This window comes from Dasypus novemcinctus, chromosome 7, assembly GCF_030445035.2.
Source record: "Dasypus novemcinctus isolate mDasNov1 chromosome 7, mDasNov1.1.hap2, whole genome shotgun sequence".
NCBI lineage: Eukaryota > Metazoa > Chordata > Mammalia > Cingulata > Dasypodidae > Dasypus > Dasypus novemcinctus.
This window is the reverse complement of record NC_080679.1, coordinates 837,098-853,072: the sequence shown is the minus strand read 5'-3', so window position 1 is coordinate 853,072 and position 15,975 is coordinate 837,098. Positions and strand designations below refer to the sequence as shown.

At 50.5% G+C, this 15,975-nt stretch overlaps 2 protein-coding genes across 2 annotated transcripts in view; one reads left to right on the top strand and one right to left on the bottom strand.

Moving 5' to 3' along the window:
* THAP4 (THAP domain containing 4) overlaps positions 1–13,077 on the bottom strand; it is a 64,577-nt gene extending 51,500 nt beyond the window's left edge. Inside the window, exons 1-2 of the mRNA XM_058299678.2 lie at positions 12,922–13,077; positions 9,913–11,066 (exon numbers count right to left, since the gene is read on the bottom strand). Of these exons, the coding sequence (XP_058155661.1) occupies positions 9,913–11,066; positions 12,922–12,998 (1,231 nt within the window). The 5' untranslated portion in view covers positions 12,999–13,077. The remainder of the gene's footprint in view (positions 1–9,912; positions 11,067–12,921) is intronic.
* Positions 13,078–13,675: 598 nt separating this feature from the next.
* The window catches only part of ATG4B (autophagy related 4B cysteine peptidase), a 34,378-nt gene continuing 32,078 nt past the window's right edge, over positions 13,676–15,975 (top strand). The window contains exon 1 of the mRNA XM_058299675.2: positions 13,676–13,755. Within this exon, the coding sequence (XP_058155658.1) occupies positions 13,746–13,755 (10 nt within the window). The 5' untranslated portion in view covers positions 13,676–13,745. The remainder of the gene's footprint in view (positions 13,756–15,975) is intronic.

The following is a 15,975-nucleotide window of genomic DNA, read 5'->3' as shown; positions in this document are numbered from 1 at the left end:
AGACAATCCAATATCAATCTTGTTTAAGCTCCTCCAAAAAAATTGAACAAGAAAGAACATTATCAAATTCATTATATGAAGCTAACATCACCCTAACGCCAAAATCAGATAAAGATACTATGAAAAAAGAAAATTACAGACCAATATTTCTAATGAACATAGATGCAAAAATCTTCAACAAAATATTTGCTAACCAAATTCAAAAGTACATAAAAGAATTATACACCAGGATCAAGTGGATTTTACCCCAGTATGCAAGGGTGGGTCAACACAAGAAAATCAATTAGTATAATAAACCACATTAATAAATTGAAGAAAAATCACACGATCCTCTTGATTAAGGCAGAAAAGGTGTTTGACAAAATACAGACTGCTTTGTTTTCATTTATTTATTTATCCCCACTCCCTCGTTTGTGCTTGCTGTGTGCTGTGTCTTTAGGAGGCACTGGACCTGAACCTGGGACCTCAGATATGGGAGGGAGGTGCCCAATAGCTTGAGCCACCTCTGATGCCTGTTCCCTGCTTCGTTGTCTCTTATTATGTTTTTCTTCTTGTGTCTCATGTCATCTTGTTGTGTCAGCTCGCTGCGCCTGCCTGTCACGCCAGCTCGCTGTCTTCTTTAGGAGGCACTAGGAACTGAACCAGCATCCTCCCAGGTGATAGATGGGAGTTCAGCTGCCTGAGCCACATCTGCTTCCCCAGCATGCTTTCTTGATAAAAACACTCCAAAAGATAGGAAGAGAAGGAAGCCTTTTCAATATGGTAAAGTGCATATATGAAAAACCTACAGCTAACATTGTACTCAGTGGTGAAAGACTGAAAGCTTTCCTGCTGAGATCAGGAACAAGACAAGGATGCCTGCTGACAGTGCTGTTATTCAATATTGTGCTAGAAGTTCTAGCTAGAGGAATTAGGCTAGATAAAGAAATCAAAAGCACCTAAAAAAGAAAGGGAGAAGTAAAACTTTCACTATTCACTGGTAATATGATCCAATAACTAGAAAATCCTGAAAAATCCACAAAAAAGCTATTAGAACTACTTGATGAGTTCAGGAAAGTGGTGGGAAACAAGATTAATATGCAAAAATCAATAGCCTTTCTATGCACTACTGAAGAGCAATCTGAGGAGGAAATCATAAAAAAAATTCCATTTAGGGGAAGTGGACTTGGCCAAGTGGTTAGGGCATCCGTCTACCACATGGGAGGTTCATGGTTCAAACCCCGGACCTCCCTGACCTGCATGGAGCTGGCTAAATAAATAAACAAATCTTAAAAAAAAAAAATTCCATTTATAATAGTGATGAAAAGAATCAAGTATTTAAGAATAAACTTAACCAAGAACATAAAGGACCTGTATTCAGAAGACTACAACACATTGCTGAAAGAAACTGAAGAAGACTTAAATAAATGGAAGGACATTCTGTGTTCATGGACTGGAAGACTAAATATCATTAAGATGTCAATTCCACCTAAACTTATTTACAGATTCAATGCAAACCCAATGAAAATTTCAACAGCATTTTTTGCAGAAATGGAAAAGCCAAATAAAATTTTATTTCAAAATGTAATGAGCCCCAAATAGCCAAAAATGTCTTTAAAAGGAATAAAGTTAGAGGACTCACACTTTGACTTTAAAGCACATACTTAGCTACAGTGGTAAAAACAACATGGTACTGGCCTGCAGGGTGGAGTCCCCACCCCCTTCGTGGGCAAATAAAACAGACTCTTACATGGAAGTAAACACACAGAGAAGAGCACAGAGGAAGAGAGACAGCTCATCAGACACAGCACAGGCCCCGGGAAGAGAAATGAGCCTGAGAGTCCACAGCTGACCTTGCGGAGAGAGCAGAGCCCTGGAGAGAGACCAGCCGCATGCCAGCCTACAGCTGAGGGCAGAAGCTGGGACCATGGAGCCTTAAGGGGAAGGGGAAGGCCGAGCCCTCAGAGTCACCTGCCACCGTCCATCAACACACGGCAAATGACTCTGGTTGAGAAAGTACCTCCTACAGTACTTTTAGGGCTTTGTGACTGTAAACTTCTATGCCAAATAAATACTCTTTATAAAAGCCAACAGAGTTCTGGCACTTTGCATCAGCACCCCTTAGACTGACTAATACAAGTGATGTGACTTTTGACAAAGCCGTCAAGTCCTTCCAGCTGGGGCAGAACAGTCTATTCAACAGATGGTGCTGGGAGAACTGGACATCCACATCCAAAAGAAAGAAAGAGCACCCCTAGCTCACACCTTACACAAAAACTAACTCGAAAGAGATCAAGGACCTAAATATAAAAGTAACAACCATAAAACTCCTGGAAGAAAAGGTAGGAAAGCATCTTCAAGATCTTGTGGTAGGCAGTAGTTTCTTAAACCTTACACTCAAAGCACAAGTAACAAAAGTAAAAAATAGATAAATGGCCCGCCTCAAAGTTAAACACTTTAGCACCTTGAAGGACTCTGTCAAAAGTGTGAAAAGGCAGCCAACTTAATGGGAGAAAATATTTGGGAATCATCTATCCAAAAAGGGTTTAAAATCCATAATACATAAAGAGATACTAAAACTCAACAATAAGAAGACAAACTACCCAACTGAAAAATGGGCAAAAGGGGAGCCAATGTGTCTCAGTGGTTGAGCACTGACTTTCCAAATGTGAGATCCCAGGTTCAAGCCAATCCCCAGCCCTGGTACCTCAAAACAAACAAAAGAAAGGAAGGGAAGGGAGGGAAGGAGGGAAGGAAGGGAAGGAGGGAAGGGAGGGAAAGGAAGGGAAGGAAGGGAAGGAGGGAAGGAGGGAAGGAAGGGAAGGAGGGAAGGAGGGAAGGAGGGAAGGGAGGGAAGGAGGGAAGGGAGGGAAGGGAGGGAAGGAGGGAAGGAGGGAAGGAGGGAAGGAGGGAAGGGAGGGAAGGAGGGAAGGGAGGGAAGGAGAGAAGGGAGGGAATGGAGGGAAGGGAGGGAATGGAGGGAAGGGAGGGAAGGAAGGGAATGGAGGGAAGGAGGGAAGGAAGGAAGGAAGGAAGGAAGGAAGAAAGAAAGAAAGAGGGGCCAGGCAAAATACCTGAATAGATATTTGTCCAAAGAAGAAATAGAAAATGGTGAAAAAAACACATGAAAAAATGTTCAACATCACTAGCAATTAGGGAAATGCAAATAAAAGCTACACTGAGATATCATTTCATACCTATCAGAATGACCACTATTAAAAAGACAGAGAACTACAAGTGTTGGAGAGGGTGTGGAGAGATAGGAAGTCTTATTCACTGTTGGTAGGAATGCAGAATGGTAGAGCCACTGTGGAGGACTGTTTGGCAGTTCCTAAAGAAGTTGAATATAGATTTGTCATGTGACCCAGCAGTATCACTACTGGGTATATACCCAGAAGAACTGACAGCAGTGACACGAATAGACATCTGTACACAGACGTTCACAGCTGTGTCATTCACGACTGCCAAAAATGGAAATGACTCAGGTGCCCATCAACCAATGAATGGAATATAACAAACTGTGGTGCATATACACACTGGAAAATTATGCAGCTATAAGAAGAAATGAAGTCGTAAAGCATATGATGACATGGATGAACCTGGAGGACATTATGTTGAGAAGCAAGTCAGACTCAAGAGGACAAATACTTGTGACTGCACTACTATGAACCAAATAGGTTGTGTAAATTCATGGAGTTAATAATAATGAGAAGATAGATCACCAGAAAATAGAATGAGGGTAGAGAATGGAAGGCTGAAGGTTAATCTGTATAGAATTGGTAAAAAGTTTGTTTGTACATCTTGGAAATGAATAGAAATGGTGACAGCACATCACAGTGTTGGTAACTAGAACTACATGGGTATGACAGTGGTTGAAAGGGAAAGTCTAAGGACACATGTATTACTAGAAGAATAGCTAAAAATTTTAACATGGGACTGTATAATATAGTGAAACCTTATGTGAAATACAAATATCAGTAATATTGCATATGTAAGACTGTTTTTACAAAATAGAAACTACAGAGAAACAGAATAGTAGCTCTGTACGGCAGGGACAGCATAGACAGACTGAGAAATGATGAGTTTTGTCTTTATTATTATTGGAATAATGAAAATGCTCTAATAATGACTGATGAATGCATAACCATGCAATTTACCAAATACCATTGATAGTACATTTTAGATTTATGTTTAATATGTATCAATAAAATTGATTTGTTAAAAAAAAAAGAGGTGAATGAATAACCGAACTGTGGTCCAGCCACACGATGGCGCATTGTTCTGAGATAAAATGGAATGAGCTATGGAGCCATGAAAAGACATGGAGGAACCTTCAGTGCATGTGGCAAGTAGATGCAGCCAGGCTGCAGAGGCCACATGCTGTGCGAGTCCAGCAACACGACACTCTGGAAAAGGCAAAACTACAGTGACAGTAAGACCAGTGGGAACTGGGTGTTGTGGGGGGCATACGGGACCTCTGTACTATCTGCCGAATCTTTCTGTAAACCTGAAAATGCTCTAAAAATAATGTCTATTCATTAAAAAAAAAAAAATCCAAAGTTAGGTGGACAGTGGGTAGAGATCAAGGTGAAACAGCACCAGAATATAGATAAACATAGAACTGGGTGACAGGTACACAAGGGCTCCTTATACCACGCTGGTTAATTTGTATATGTTCAAGAATTTCCACAATAAAAAGTTTTTAAAAATCCAAAGTAATTCAAGAGTTATATATAGATAATAAAATCATAATGGAATGAAGATAAAACATGTTTATAGCAGTTATTAAATAGAGGGCAATGTTTGAATTACACATTTCACAGAAATAATACCCTTGTTAAATTAAGAACACTTGTAACTCAGTAAGAGAAAGGTAAAAGAACGTATGGCCTTTGAAAGGTGGGCAACTCAGGGCCAGGAGCGGAGCCGACTAGCCCATGCCACACAGGGCTTTCTGCCTGCTGCTTTGCAGGAATGCGAAAGCATGCGTGATGGAACTGTCCCAGGACTTAAAAAGTCTAGGACTTACCGGGCAGGGAAAAAGAGCACACACCTCACTTCCTGAGGCCAACACGGGTTACACCTCAGAAGTCCTAAACCTGCAGGCCTCTGGGCTGAGTTTAGGGAACTTTTTCAAAAACAGAGGGATTGACTAAAGTTAATGGACTGAACAACCCCGTCTTCGGTGCACCCCGCCTGCCATCAGGGACTCTCCACACCTTCTCCTAGTCCCCAAACCGCCTGCCTCACCCCAATGACTGGCTGCACACAGCCGGCAGCGGCCTGCTCTGTACCCTGCCCTCTGCCCTCGCGTGGATCAAGGTGACTTGCACCCTTTCTCTGCAGGCCTCCCTGCCGCCAGACCCCTACTCTCCCTGCCCACCCCCCACCCCCACGTTCTCCAGGCCACCATCCTTCCCCAGCTCCTCCACCAGGGCCCCAGCAGCAGGGGCACACGCGCGTTTGTCCCCTCCTTAAGACCTGAAAGCTCCTTGGACCCGTGTTCCCTGCTGGCTGACACCCACGCCACAATGAGACCCCTTACGCTGAGGGGCCAGCGCCTGCCCACTCCTCGATGCCCGGCTCTCCTTCACCCTCTCCGATGCAGTCCCATCCCCTCTGCTCTGCTCCCAGGAGGCTGAGGCCAGCAGCAACCTGGTGTGGTCCCAGGGGCCACCTGGCCTTTCTGAAAGTGCTCAGTTGACCCCCCTCTGGCCTCCTGAGCCCACAGCCTGCTCCTGGGCAGGGTCACAGGCTCTTCCCAAACTTCAGTTTTCAGGGTAGCCTCACCCAATGCCACGGCTCTAAGCACACTGACCAGCTGCAACACCCTACCTCCACACTCCCCACCCCACCCCACCCCACCCCACCGCCTGGCCTGCTCCTGCCCAAGTCTCTCCCATGCAGAGGATGGTAACACCTTCTATCCAGCACCTCGAGCCCAAATCCAGGAGGTGATCTTGGCTGCTCTTTTCCTTCTCAGCTTCCCCAATAGCAAGGGTATTAATTCTGTGAACTGTGTAATCCAAACACTGCCCTCAATTAACAGCAGGCCAACCGCACCTACGGCCAGGACACAGGCCAAGCCCTTCCCCTTCCCCCACCTTCACTGCCCCCCAGCCCCCCAGCCCCCTGCTGCTCCTGCTGGGCAGCCAGGTAGAAGCAGCACATATCAGTCCCTGCCTAAAACCATCATCAATTCCCAGCACACCTAGAAGTAAACAACCAAGGAAACAACAGAAGGAAATTTCCCAGACCTACAAAGCACATGCTCTCAGCTGGACAGGGCCCACAAGTGGAGGAAATAGCTGTGACCCACAGTGGACACAGGTGGTATCCCAAACACCAGGGACGGAAAGGAAACCACACGTGCCTCTGGAGAAGAGGCTTGTCGACAAGTCTAACTGGCACCAGACAGTAGAGAGACACAGAAGATAAATGACACCTCAAAGTCCTGGCAGGAAAGGGTTTTAAAGCCAGAATTTTTTCTCAACCAAACCAGCTCACAAATGTGGGGAGTGGGGTGCAAAGTCATTTTCTTACAAATGGACCCAGAAAATGTAGCTACCCACAAACCCATTCTCAAAATTTTATTGGAACATAATTTTTTTTAAAAAAATGAACTATTTCCAAAAAGGAGGACAAATCTGGTTGCAATAAAGAGTGATGAAGAAGTGGATGTGGCTCCAGCACTGACCTCCCACATGGGAGGTCCCAGGTTTGGTTCCTGGTACCTCCTAAAGAAAAAACAGACAGACAAGCAAAAACATTGAGCAGACAACCAGCACAAAACAACAAGCAAAAACAAAGCAAGTAAAGAAACCAGGGAGCCATGGGGGGAGCGGGAGTGAGGAACAGGTAGCCAGTAAAGTAGCTAACTATGGTTGTTTGGACGGGGAAAGTGAGGACTGGTTGGAGCTGAGGTCCCAGGTGATGCTGACCCGGGGGCTACAGGGGAAGAATTCGGAGGGGTACAAGGCACTCCAAACAGTGACACAAAGACTTACCTAGCGCTCCCTTCAAAACCCTGAAAGATGCCCACTAGAACAGAAAAGGAAACGGAGAAAGCCTAACCAAAAAATGACATAAAATGGCAGGCACAGGGAAACGGACTTGGCCCAGTAGTTAGGGCGTCCGCCTACCACATGGGAGGTCCGCGGTTCAAGCCCCGGGCCTCCTTGACCCGTGTGGAGCTGGCCCATGTGCAGTGCTGATGCGTGCCAGGAGTGCCCTGCCACGCAGGGGTGTCCCCGTGTAGGGGAGCCCCACGCACAAGGAGTGCACCCATAAGGAGAGCCGCCCAGCGCGAAAGAAAGTGCAGCCTGCCCAGGAATGGCGCCCACACTTCCGGTGCGGCTGATGACAACAGAAGCAGACAGAGAAACAAGACGCAGCAAACAGACACAGAACAGACAACCGGGGGAGGGGGGTGGTGGAATTAAATAAATAAATAAATCTTTAAAAAAAAAAAAAAGGCAGGCACAAATTCCAACTGTCAATAATCACAAAAGTAAATGGATCAGGTACTCTATAAAAAGATAAAAGACTCTCAAATTAAGTTGAAGTATAGCCATAAAATAAAGTCACATGAAAAGGCTGAAAATAAAGAGATAAAAAATTAAGACTTTAAACAGGACGAAAATAGCCATTCCTTGTTGGTAACTATCAGGAACATTTACACATCTGTTACAGGCTGAGTTGTGACCTCTCCTCCACCCCCCCAAAACAAGTTCAAGTCCCACCTCCTAATTCCTAACTGTGAAGGTGATTTTATTTTAGAAATAGGGTCTTTGAAGATGTTTCTGGTTAAGAAGAGGCCAAGGTGGATTAGGTCCCAGTCCAGGATGTCTGGTGTCCTGCAAGAAGAGAACTGGACACAGACAGAAGGTAGAGCGTGAAGTGACGACTGGGCAGAGGTTGGACTGGAGTGCTGCTGGCCACAGCAGACCAGGAAGGGCGAGGAGGGCCCTCCCTCTGGATTCTGTGTCAAGCTCCGCTGTGGGAGGCCACCCAGTCATGCTACTTTGTTACAGCAGCCCAGGAAACCATGGCAGCATCAACAACCTGGTCTTAAAATGTAACAGTAAAAATGGACAGACAGGTAAGAAATGGACAAATGCGGGACCTTTCTTTGAAATCAGTAGATCAAGAGAACAGAGCAAGTAAAGGAACTGATCTCCTGACTAACACAAATAAGCAAGAGCCCTGCCGCACCTATGGTGGAGAACAAAGTAACCATCCACTGGAGATGATACATTATTTTCAAACAAGAATGTTCACAGAAACTGACTATATTAAGCTACAATGAAATCTCAAAAGATTCCAAAACAGAAGTCTTTGAGAGACTATATAATTGGACCCTAATGCAATAAAATTTAAGAAGAATTATAGCTCCTCTACCCCAATCCATCCACTTGGAAGCTTGTCAATGCCCTTCTAAATAACACTTGGGTTTAAAAAGGAAACAAAACTGCAATTACAAACTATTTAGGAATGGCCAGCAATCGGTGGCAGCAGGCAAGTCCCGGAGCGTGGCCAAAGCGACAGAGAAGGTAGAGAGAGCCTTACTGCAGGAAAATAAAACAGAAACTGTAAAAAAAACACAACAAAAACAAATGACGTCTGGAGTCCAGAGCAAGAACAAAATAACACCATAGAAAGTAGAAGTGAAAACTGATAAAATAGAAGCAGAAAACACAGACTTGATCAAGAGGGAAGAGCTGGTGTTTTGGGAAGGCCTGTAACACCAACGACTTTTCCCATTCTGACCAAGAGGAACAGAAAAAGGCACTCCAAAACACCAGGCTTGAGAAGCTCGAAAGCAGCTCTAAAACTGGAAGCAAGTATAGGCTGTAACTTGATGGGCAGCACTTTCCTCCCCAGGAGTGATCCCGGCCTGGGGGGCGGGTGTTTTGCCAGGGGCTGTGCTAATGGTCGGGGCCCTACAGGTCCAGGAGGTCCTGCAAAGCCCTCGAGAGGCTACTGCAGGAAAACGTTTTAGTGTTATCTGTGTTTGTGTATTAAAGAGGCTGGGAGCTGGTATTCTCAGTATATGAAGACTACCCAGAACCAGTTTTAAAAAGGCCCTCAACCATTAAAATAGGGGGAAAGTAGGAACACAGCCAAAAAGCATATAAAAATACAGTCAATCTTGTGATCCATGTATCTTTATAAAAAAAAGACAAGAAAAAAATACAGAGTTAATCTTATATCCGTACAGGTAAAAAGCATAGAAAATAATCTAAAAGATTACATGCCAAAAGTTTAAGAGCAACAAGGAAAAAAACTTGGAGAGTGGGTAAGAAATGGGAACTTTTAACTTCTCGTCGTACACATTTCTGTGTTTTGCTTTTCACAAGAGAATGTATTCTGCATATTCAGATATTTAAAATGCTTGAAAAATAATTAGTGCTCAAAATGATTTAACTTTGGGGACATTCATCAAATCATGAATAGAAGGAACCACCCTATGGTTATAACATTTTCCTACTTTTTTCCCCTAATACTTTACTGTTTCTGCTTATTTTGTTTTGCATTTAGATCCCTAATTCATTTGGAATTAACTCTTGCATTAGGCTGCAGTGGATGCTAACTTTCCCCCTTCCAAATGGCAAACCAACTGTGCAGGCACCATTTATGGAATAGTTCAGACTTGCCCAACTGACCTGAAATGCCTCCTGTCATCTGCTAAATCACTGCACCCCCCCCCAAACATATCCCCCCCCTAAGGACTGTGGGCAAGTTCCGTAGGCCAATTCCTAAGCTCCCTACCCTCGGCGCCTGCCCCTGGGGGCACAGACTGCCAGGGCTTCTGCCCAGATTGCAGCAGCCCTGCACAGAGCATGTGCTGCCCGTGGGAAGTGCTCAGGGGATGCCGGCCACCTCGTAAGGAAGAGGGAGGGAGGTGCCCGTGTGGGCGCCCTGGGTACTGACCGCAGCTGGGGGGCAGCAGGCCGTTCAGGTAGGGGATGCTCATTCGCTTCAGCTCATCCAGCTTCTCCCGCAGCTTCCTCACTTGGCTGTCGGAGCGGCTGACCCGCTGCCGCAGAGTCTTCAGCTCTCCGTTCTTTTTCTCCACCTGCTCCCGCAGGCAGCACACTTGGCTCTTGCTGTGCCGTGAGGAGAAGCAGTAGGAGTGCAGCGAGTCGATGAGCCTGCAGGCGCCGGAGGCCGACAGGATGACCTCGTTGATGGACATGGGGCTGGCGTCACTGTGCTCACTCTGCACGGCCTCCGTGGCTGGCTTGGGGGTGACGTCTGTGGGAGGAGCGGAGGGGCCTTGGGAAGGCTTTTGAGGCGTGGCAGTGAGGGATGAGCTCGGGGGGTTCTGGGCCAGGCCCTTCTCGGGCCCCAGACTGCCCCCACTGCAGCTGGGCTCCTCATCTCTCTTCAGCCTCTTTCTGTCCATCTGCTCTCGTGGGACAGACGGCCTCTCGCGCGTGTGCCTGGAGGAGAAACTATAAGAGTGAAGCGAGCCGATGAATTTGCATGCCCCAGACCCTGGGGGGGTAAAGTCGTCCATAGAAATGCCGCTCTTATCTACCACACCAACCTCAGCGGAGGTGGTATTTCCATCGCCAACGTCTATGGCAGACATGTTGGCTTCTCCCTGGCTGCCTGCCTTTGGGATGGCCAGACTCTCTTCTGAAGTTCTTTCCAAAGACTGCTCAGCCTCGACTTGACTAAAGGCTCCTTGGACAGCTCTGGGTGTGGCTTCGCCCTGCTGAGCGGCTCGCTTCAGCTTTCTGGACTCTGGTTTGCCCGCTGATTTTTCATTTGCAGACGATGATGAGCTTGCTTTATCGTCCACTCCAGCTGCATGTCCCCTCACACTCTCTGTGGTGGTGCCGGCCTCCCTTCTCCTGGTGCGGCCCCGCCCAGCAGCCCCCCTCTTCTTCTCAGCCAGGTGGAAGATGGAGGGCACGGCTGTGGGCTTGAGGAGGCGGTGCTGGTCCTCCAGCCTCTTGGAGAAGCTGTCTTTGGTGAAGTGTTCACTACACAAGAAAGAATATTTAGTGGGGGTCCAGTTATCCCTCTGAACAGCTTTTAACCACTGGATCAGACGCTTTGAGTCCTTCAGGGGGAACCTGCAGGGCAAATGACAATCAGAAAAAAATTAATTTAATGTTCCCCCCCAAATTATTAACTGTAGGAGCAAAGCAAGTTATTTTGCAAGCACCCAAACCTGTACTGACCCATTTTAAAAATACCTGAATAAAGATTTAAGGACCACCATCTACTTGCAATATATTTCTGGTGATAGAAAGATAAAGAAACCCACCACCTGGCCTTTGGGTGCTTGCAGTCTGTGGGGCAGGTAAGGGAAGAAGGTGACCTGCTCCTCCTTCCGAAGGATATGCAAATGCCCTGTGGGCACAAGGAGTGCTAGCAGAGAAGGAGAGGGGCAGCACTGAGGCCTAGGAAGTAGTCTCCCTGTGTGCCTGGGATGCAGGACTTTTGGTGCTAAAAGAAGGAAAACTGGAGCAAACAGATGGGTGGGGGGGCTCTCTCCTACTTGGAAGCCAAGAAGGGTGCCGGCTGGCAAAGATGGAAGCAAGAGGCTATGCGAGTGGCCCACATGCCGCTCCAGTTGAGGCCCAGGCATCTGACCATGTGGAGACCACCACGAGGAGGTCAGGCCTGGAAGCGGTAGCTCTGTGTTCCGACTGGACTGCCACTGCTAGGAGTAAAGCCCCTCCTTCCTGAACAAGATGCCCAACAATCACTTCTCAACAGGGCAGGACCTATATTTAGAAAGTATTGGACAAAAGTAAGCAGATGAGGAGGGACCCTCATTCAGGAGTGGCTATGTGCTCCACGTGGGGTCATCTAATTACCTGAGGCCAGGGTGGGCCAGGGCCGGCACCAGCCTCAGCACCGGAAGTTCTAAAACACATGCCCTTCTAATTTCCTTCCTCAGTGCCAAGAAGACACTGGGCACTGCTCTATGAGCTAATTTTCCCCACCGACCTCCCCATCCCAGGGTTCTCTGCCTCGATACACAATTATGAATGGCAAAAACCAGCCGTCTTTCCAGTGCTCTACCTGTTTTTCAAAAACAGTAACTGAATTTTTGGACACAGGCTCTGAAAGAAACTTCCGAGAAAAGAGGATGGATGACCTCTAAAGTAACCGAATATTACCAGTTCTTCTGATAAACTGTAACAACTGAAAACAAGCAAACTCTTGTTAACTTTTAATAACCACCAAGGTCAAGACCATAAACTACACATACATTGAGGATCTTTAAAACACCGGTGGGGTATAAAACAAAAACACCTGTAAGGCGGTTTTTATGAGTCCCTTCAGTTAACTGTTCTGGTCCCTCCAGGGTGTTCGCCTGGAGCAAAGGACTCGTTTAACGCGACCTGAATTCGCGCAGCGCTGCTGGGGGAGCCAGGCGTGGGGCCGGCGCTCTGGGGACCCGGCACCCCCCTCGCGCCGCCACCCCGTGCCGTGAGCCCCCGGAGGGCCGCTCGGCAGGAGCCGCTGCCCAGACCCCGCAGGGCGAGCCCCCGCAGGGCGAGCCTCCCCAGGCCCGCGCGCCCGCGCGGGCGGCGCAGGACTCACCTCGGGCCAGGTGCGGGGCCCGCTCGCCCGCTCCGCCCCGCGGCCTGGGCCTGCGGGGGCCCTCGCGCCCCGGGGCCCCGGGGGGCGTGCCGACTCGGGAAGGAGAAGTTACGCGGGCTCAGGCGCTTCCCCGACGGCAGAAGCCGAGGAGGAGAGCGGGCCGGCCGCGGACGCGTGGAGGACGATCGCGCCCGAGGAGCCGCGCGGCCCGCACACGCCGCCCGGGGAGCGCGCGGCGCCGGCCAAGGTCACGCGCGGCCCCCGCCCCGCGCCGCGAGGCCCCCGCGCGCGGCGCGAGGCCCGGACAAAGTGCCCCCGGCGGGCCGCGCGGCCTGCGGGCCTCAGTTTCCCCGCGGGGGCGTGGCCGGCTACCTGTGGAAGGAGACGGCGCGCTTCTCCCCTTTGCCCTGCCGGTTGGAGCAGTTCACGGCCGCGCAGCAGATCACCATCTCGGGCGCCCGGGCCGCCGCCCGCCGCCCGGCCCTCGCCTCGCCGCGCAGCGCCCGGCCGCGGACCGCCCTGAGGGAGGGCGCGCGGCGCCTCGGCGGGGACGTGGAGCGCCGGGCCCGCTTCCTCCGCCGTACGGCAAGATGGCGCGGGCGGCCGCGGCCTCGCGCGCCCCGCCGGCCCGTCCGCGCCGCGCCCGCGGCCCCCGGCGCCCCGGCGGGTCTCGGGGACCGAGAGGCGGCCGCGCGCCGGGCGGCGTCGGGGGAGGGGGCGGGCGAGGGAGCCGCCCCCCGGCCCGGGCTCCGTACGGCGACATGGGCGCGCCCGCGGCTCGTCCGTACGGCAAGATGGCCCCGCGGGCCCAGCCGCGCGCCCGCTCCAGCCTCGCCGCCCGGCCTCGGGGGCCTCCGCGGGCCGCGGCGCCGCGCGCGGAGCCTTCGCGGAAGCTGGAGGCGGCTCCGGCCGCCCGCGCGCGGCCGCCCCGCCCCGCCGCCCCGCCGCCCCGCCGCCCCGCGCGGCCGGCCCAGGCGCCGCTCCGCGTGGCGCTCGGCGGGCGCGCGACAGGCGCTGGGCTGCGCCGCCCGCGCCGTACCCCAAGATGGCGCCGTCCGCCGCGGCCCCGCCCCCGCCGCGCGCGTCGCCGCCCGCGCGCCGCTTCCGATTGGCCCCTGCCGTGCCCGTCGCCGCGTCGCGCTGAGGGCCCGTCGGAGCGACGCCGCCGCGGGTCAGTAGGCGGCCGGAGAGGAAAGATGGACGCAGGTGAGGAGCTTCCCGGGCGCCGGCGCTCGTCTTCCCCGAAAGCGCGAGCCCAGCCTCTCGGCCTCGCCTCGGAGGCCGCCGCTGCCCGGGGCCGAGGCCGCCCCTCGGGGGGCACGCCCTGCGCGGCCTGGGCTCCGGCGGCCGCGGCGGGGGCGCGGGGCGCGGCGGGGGCGCGGGGCGCGGCGGCCTCGGGGGACGAGGCGGCGCGGAGGGCGTGGAGGTCGGCGGCGCGCCCCCGCGCGCTCTGCGCCGTCTGTCAGGTCTGAGCTGCTCGTTTCGTTTCCAGTCCTGCGGGGAGTTCTTGCTAAGTTCATGAGTTGAGTCCTCTCGAGGTTTCAGACTGCATAGACCAAGGGCTGGAAAGGGCGAGAAATGACAGCAGGGAGCGGGGACGCGAGGGAGCGGCGTGAGGCGGTGCCGGCCGCGCTGGGGCAGAGCCCGGGCGAAGCGCCGCGGCCACCCGCTTCTGGAAACCAGGGTCGCTGCAAGCTTTTGTCCTCTCCCCAGCAAAGGCTTAAGAAGTGGAAGCTCTTTAACAATAAAGTTAGTATTCTAACAATCGCGGCCCATCTTTTTTACTTGTTTCTTTTTCTTCTTCTTCTTTTTTGGGGCGGGGGGGGCGGGGTGGTCAGTAACCAATAGACTCTCCGGACTTCTTTTGTTGATGAAAAGAGAAACAGTGAATCTGTCGTATCTTAATCCCTTGCGGTCCTAATATAGGTGGGGATGGGGTGTTGGTGTTTTTTGCTTATTCTGTCATGCTTCCCCTCAATAGGGGGCAGTACTTAAATCTCCAAAATACCTTGCTAGCAAAAATTAAGTCTGTACTAGGTCTATTTTTTTTTTACCCAGTAGCCCAGAAAGCATTTATACAGGCTTTTTCCCCCTTCTTCATCCCACTGAAGTCTTAGTTCTTTAGTTTCTCATAAGCACTGCCTTGCTTTTCCCCAAGTATCCATCCCCTCATCTGTCACGGCAGTCTTTCCTTTGGCTGAATTCTATCTGTCATCCTCTTTGGCATCACTCTTGCTTTGTTTTTCTTTTCCTGGCGGCTGCAACATACATTTACTAGTAACTTAGTTTGGGAAGGGCAATGCATGTGTACAGCCAATTTTATTTCAATGATTTTGGAAGCTTGTGACCTAAATATGTAAGATGTCAGTAGGAAACAGGAGCCCTGAATCCCAAGGAAGTTTGAGAAGCTCATTTAAAAAAAATTAGTATCAGAAATTGTTGTATGTGTTTGTGTGTGGGGGAGAGGGGGAGTATAGAATCATTTACTAAACCACTTTCTTATTAGGTATTATTGTTTGGATACCTAAGACTTTTCATATGAGAGCCTTGGCTAACGTGGAAAACAATTCCGTTATAGTCATATTAAACGTGAAAATCGTTAGGTTCAAGTTTGGAATACAAGTGTGTAATCGTGATGATAATGGGAGGAGACCCTCTGGGCTGCTACCTGTGGAATCATGGTAGGAAACTGTAGAAACAGTGCGGGCCTCTGCTCATGCTGATGCAAGCGTGTCTTGGGCTTTTTCTTCTGCCCTCATGCTGCACATCCTTTTGAGGGATGAGTAATGGTCCAATCTTCCCCCACTCCCTGGAGTCCTTACAGATTCTCTGCCTTGATTAAATGTGATATAATTAGTGGGTTTTTTAAAAGAGTCATTCATTCTATAATCTGCATTTTTTGAGTGCCAGGTACATGTCAGACAGGTTTAGACCCTGGGGTAGGGAAAAGAGCAAAATAGATAAAACCCCTGCCCCCTGGAGATGACATTCTGTTATGTGAGACCAAGAAAGAAGCAAGGCAAAGAAGTACGATGTGGATCGTGTGGGAGAGGGATATGTTCCAAGCAGAGGGCGGGTGAAGTTATAGCCAGAGTGTCTGGGAAAGGTCTCCCTGCAAAGGTGAGTTGACCAAGACCCAAAAGCAGTGCAGGAAGAAGGGAAAGTGGCCGCTGTGGGAGTGAGGAGCAGGCCCCTGCAGCCCGGGAGTCGAGCAGGGGTGTTGGGAAGCGCAAGTTCATCGTGCTCCTCGGGAGCTGAGGCCTGGTCTGGTCGGGAGGGCTTGAGTGAGGTGGTGTCCCTCCGAAGGTTTTCAGAGGAGTAACAGGATCAGACTTAGGCTTGAGGAACTCCCTCTGGCTGCTCGGTTGAGAATGCACCGAAGAGGGGCAAGGGCAGAAGCAAGGAGACCTGGGAGGCTGCTGTAGT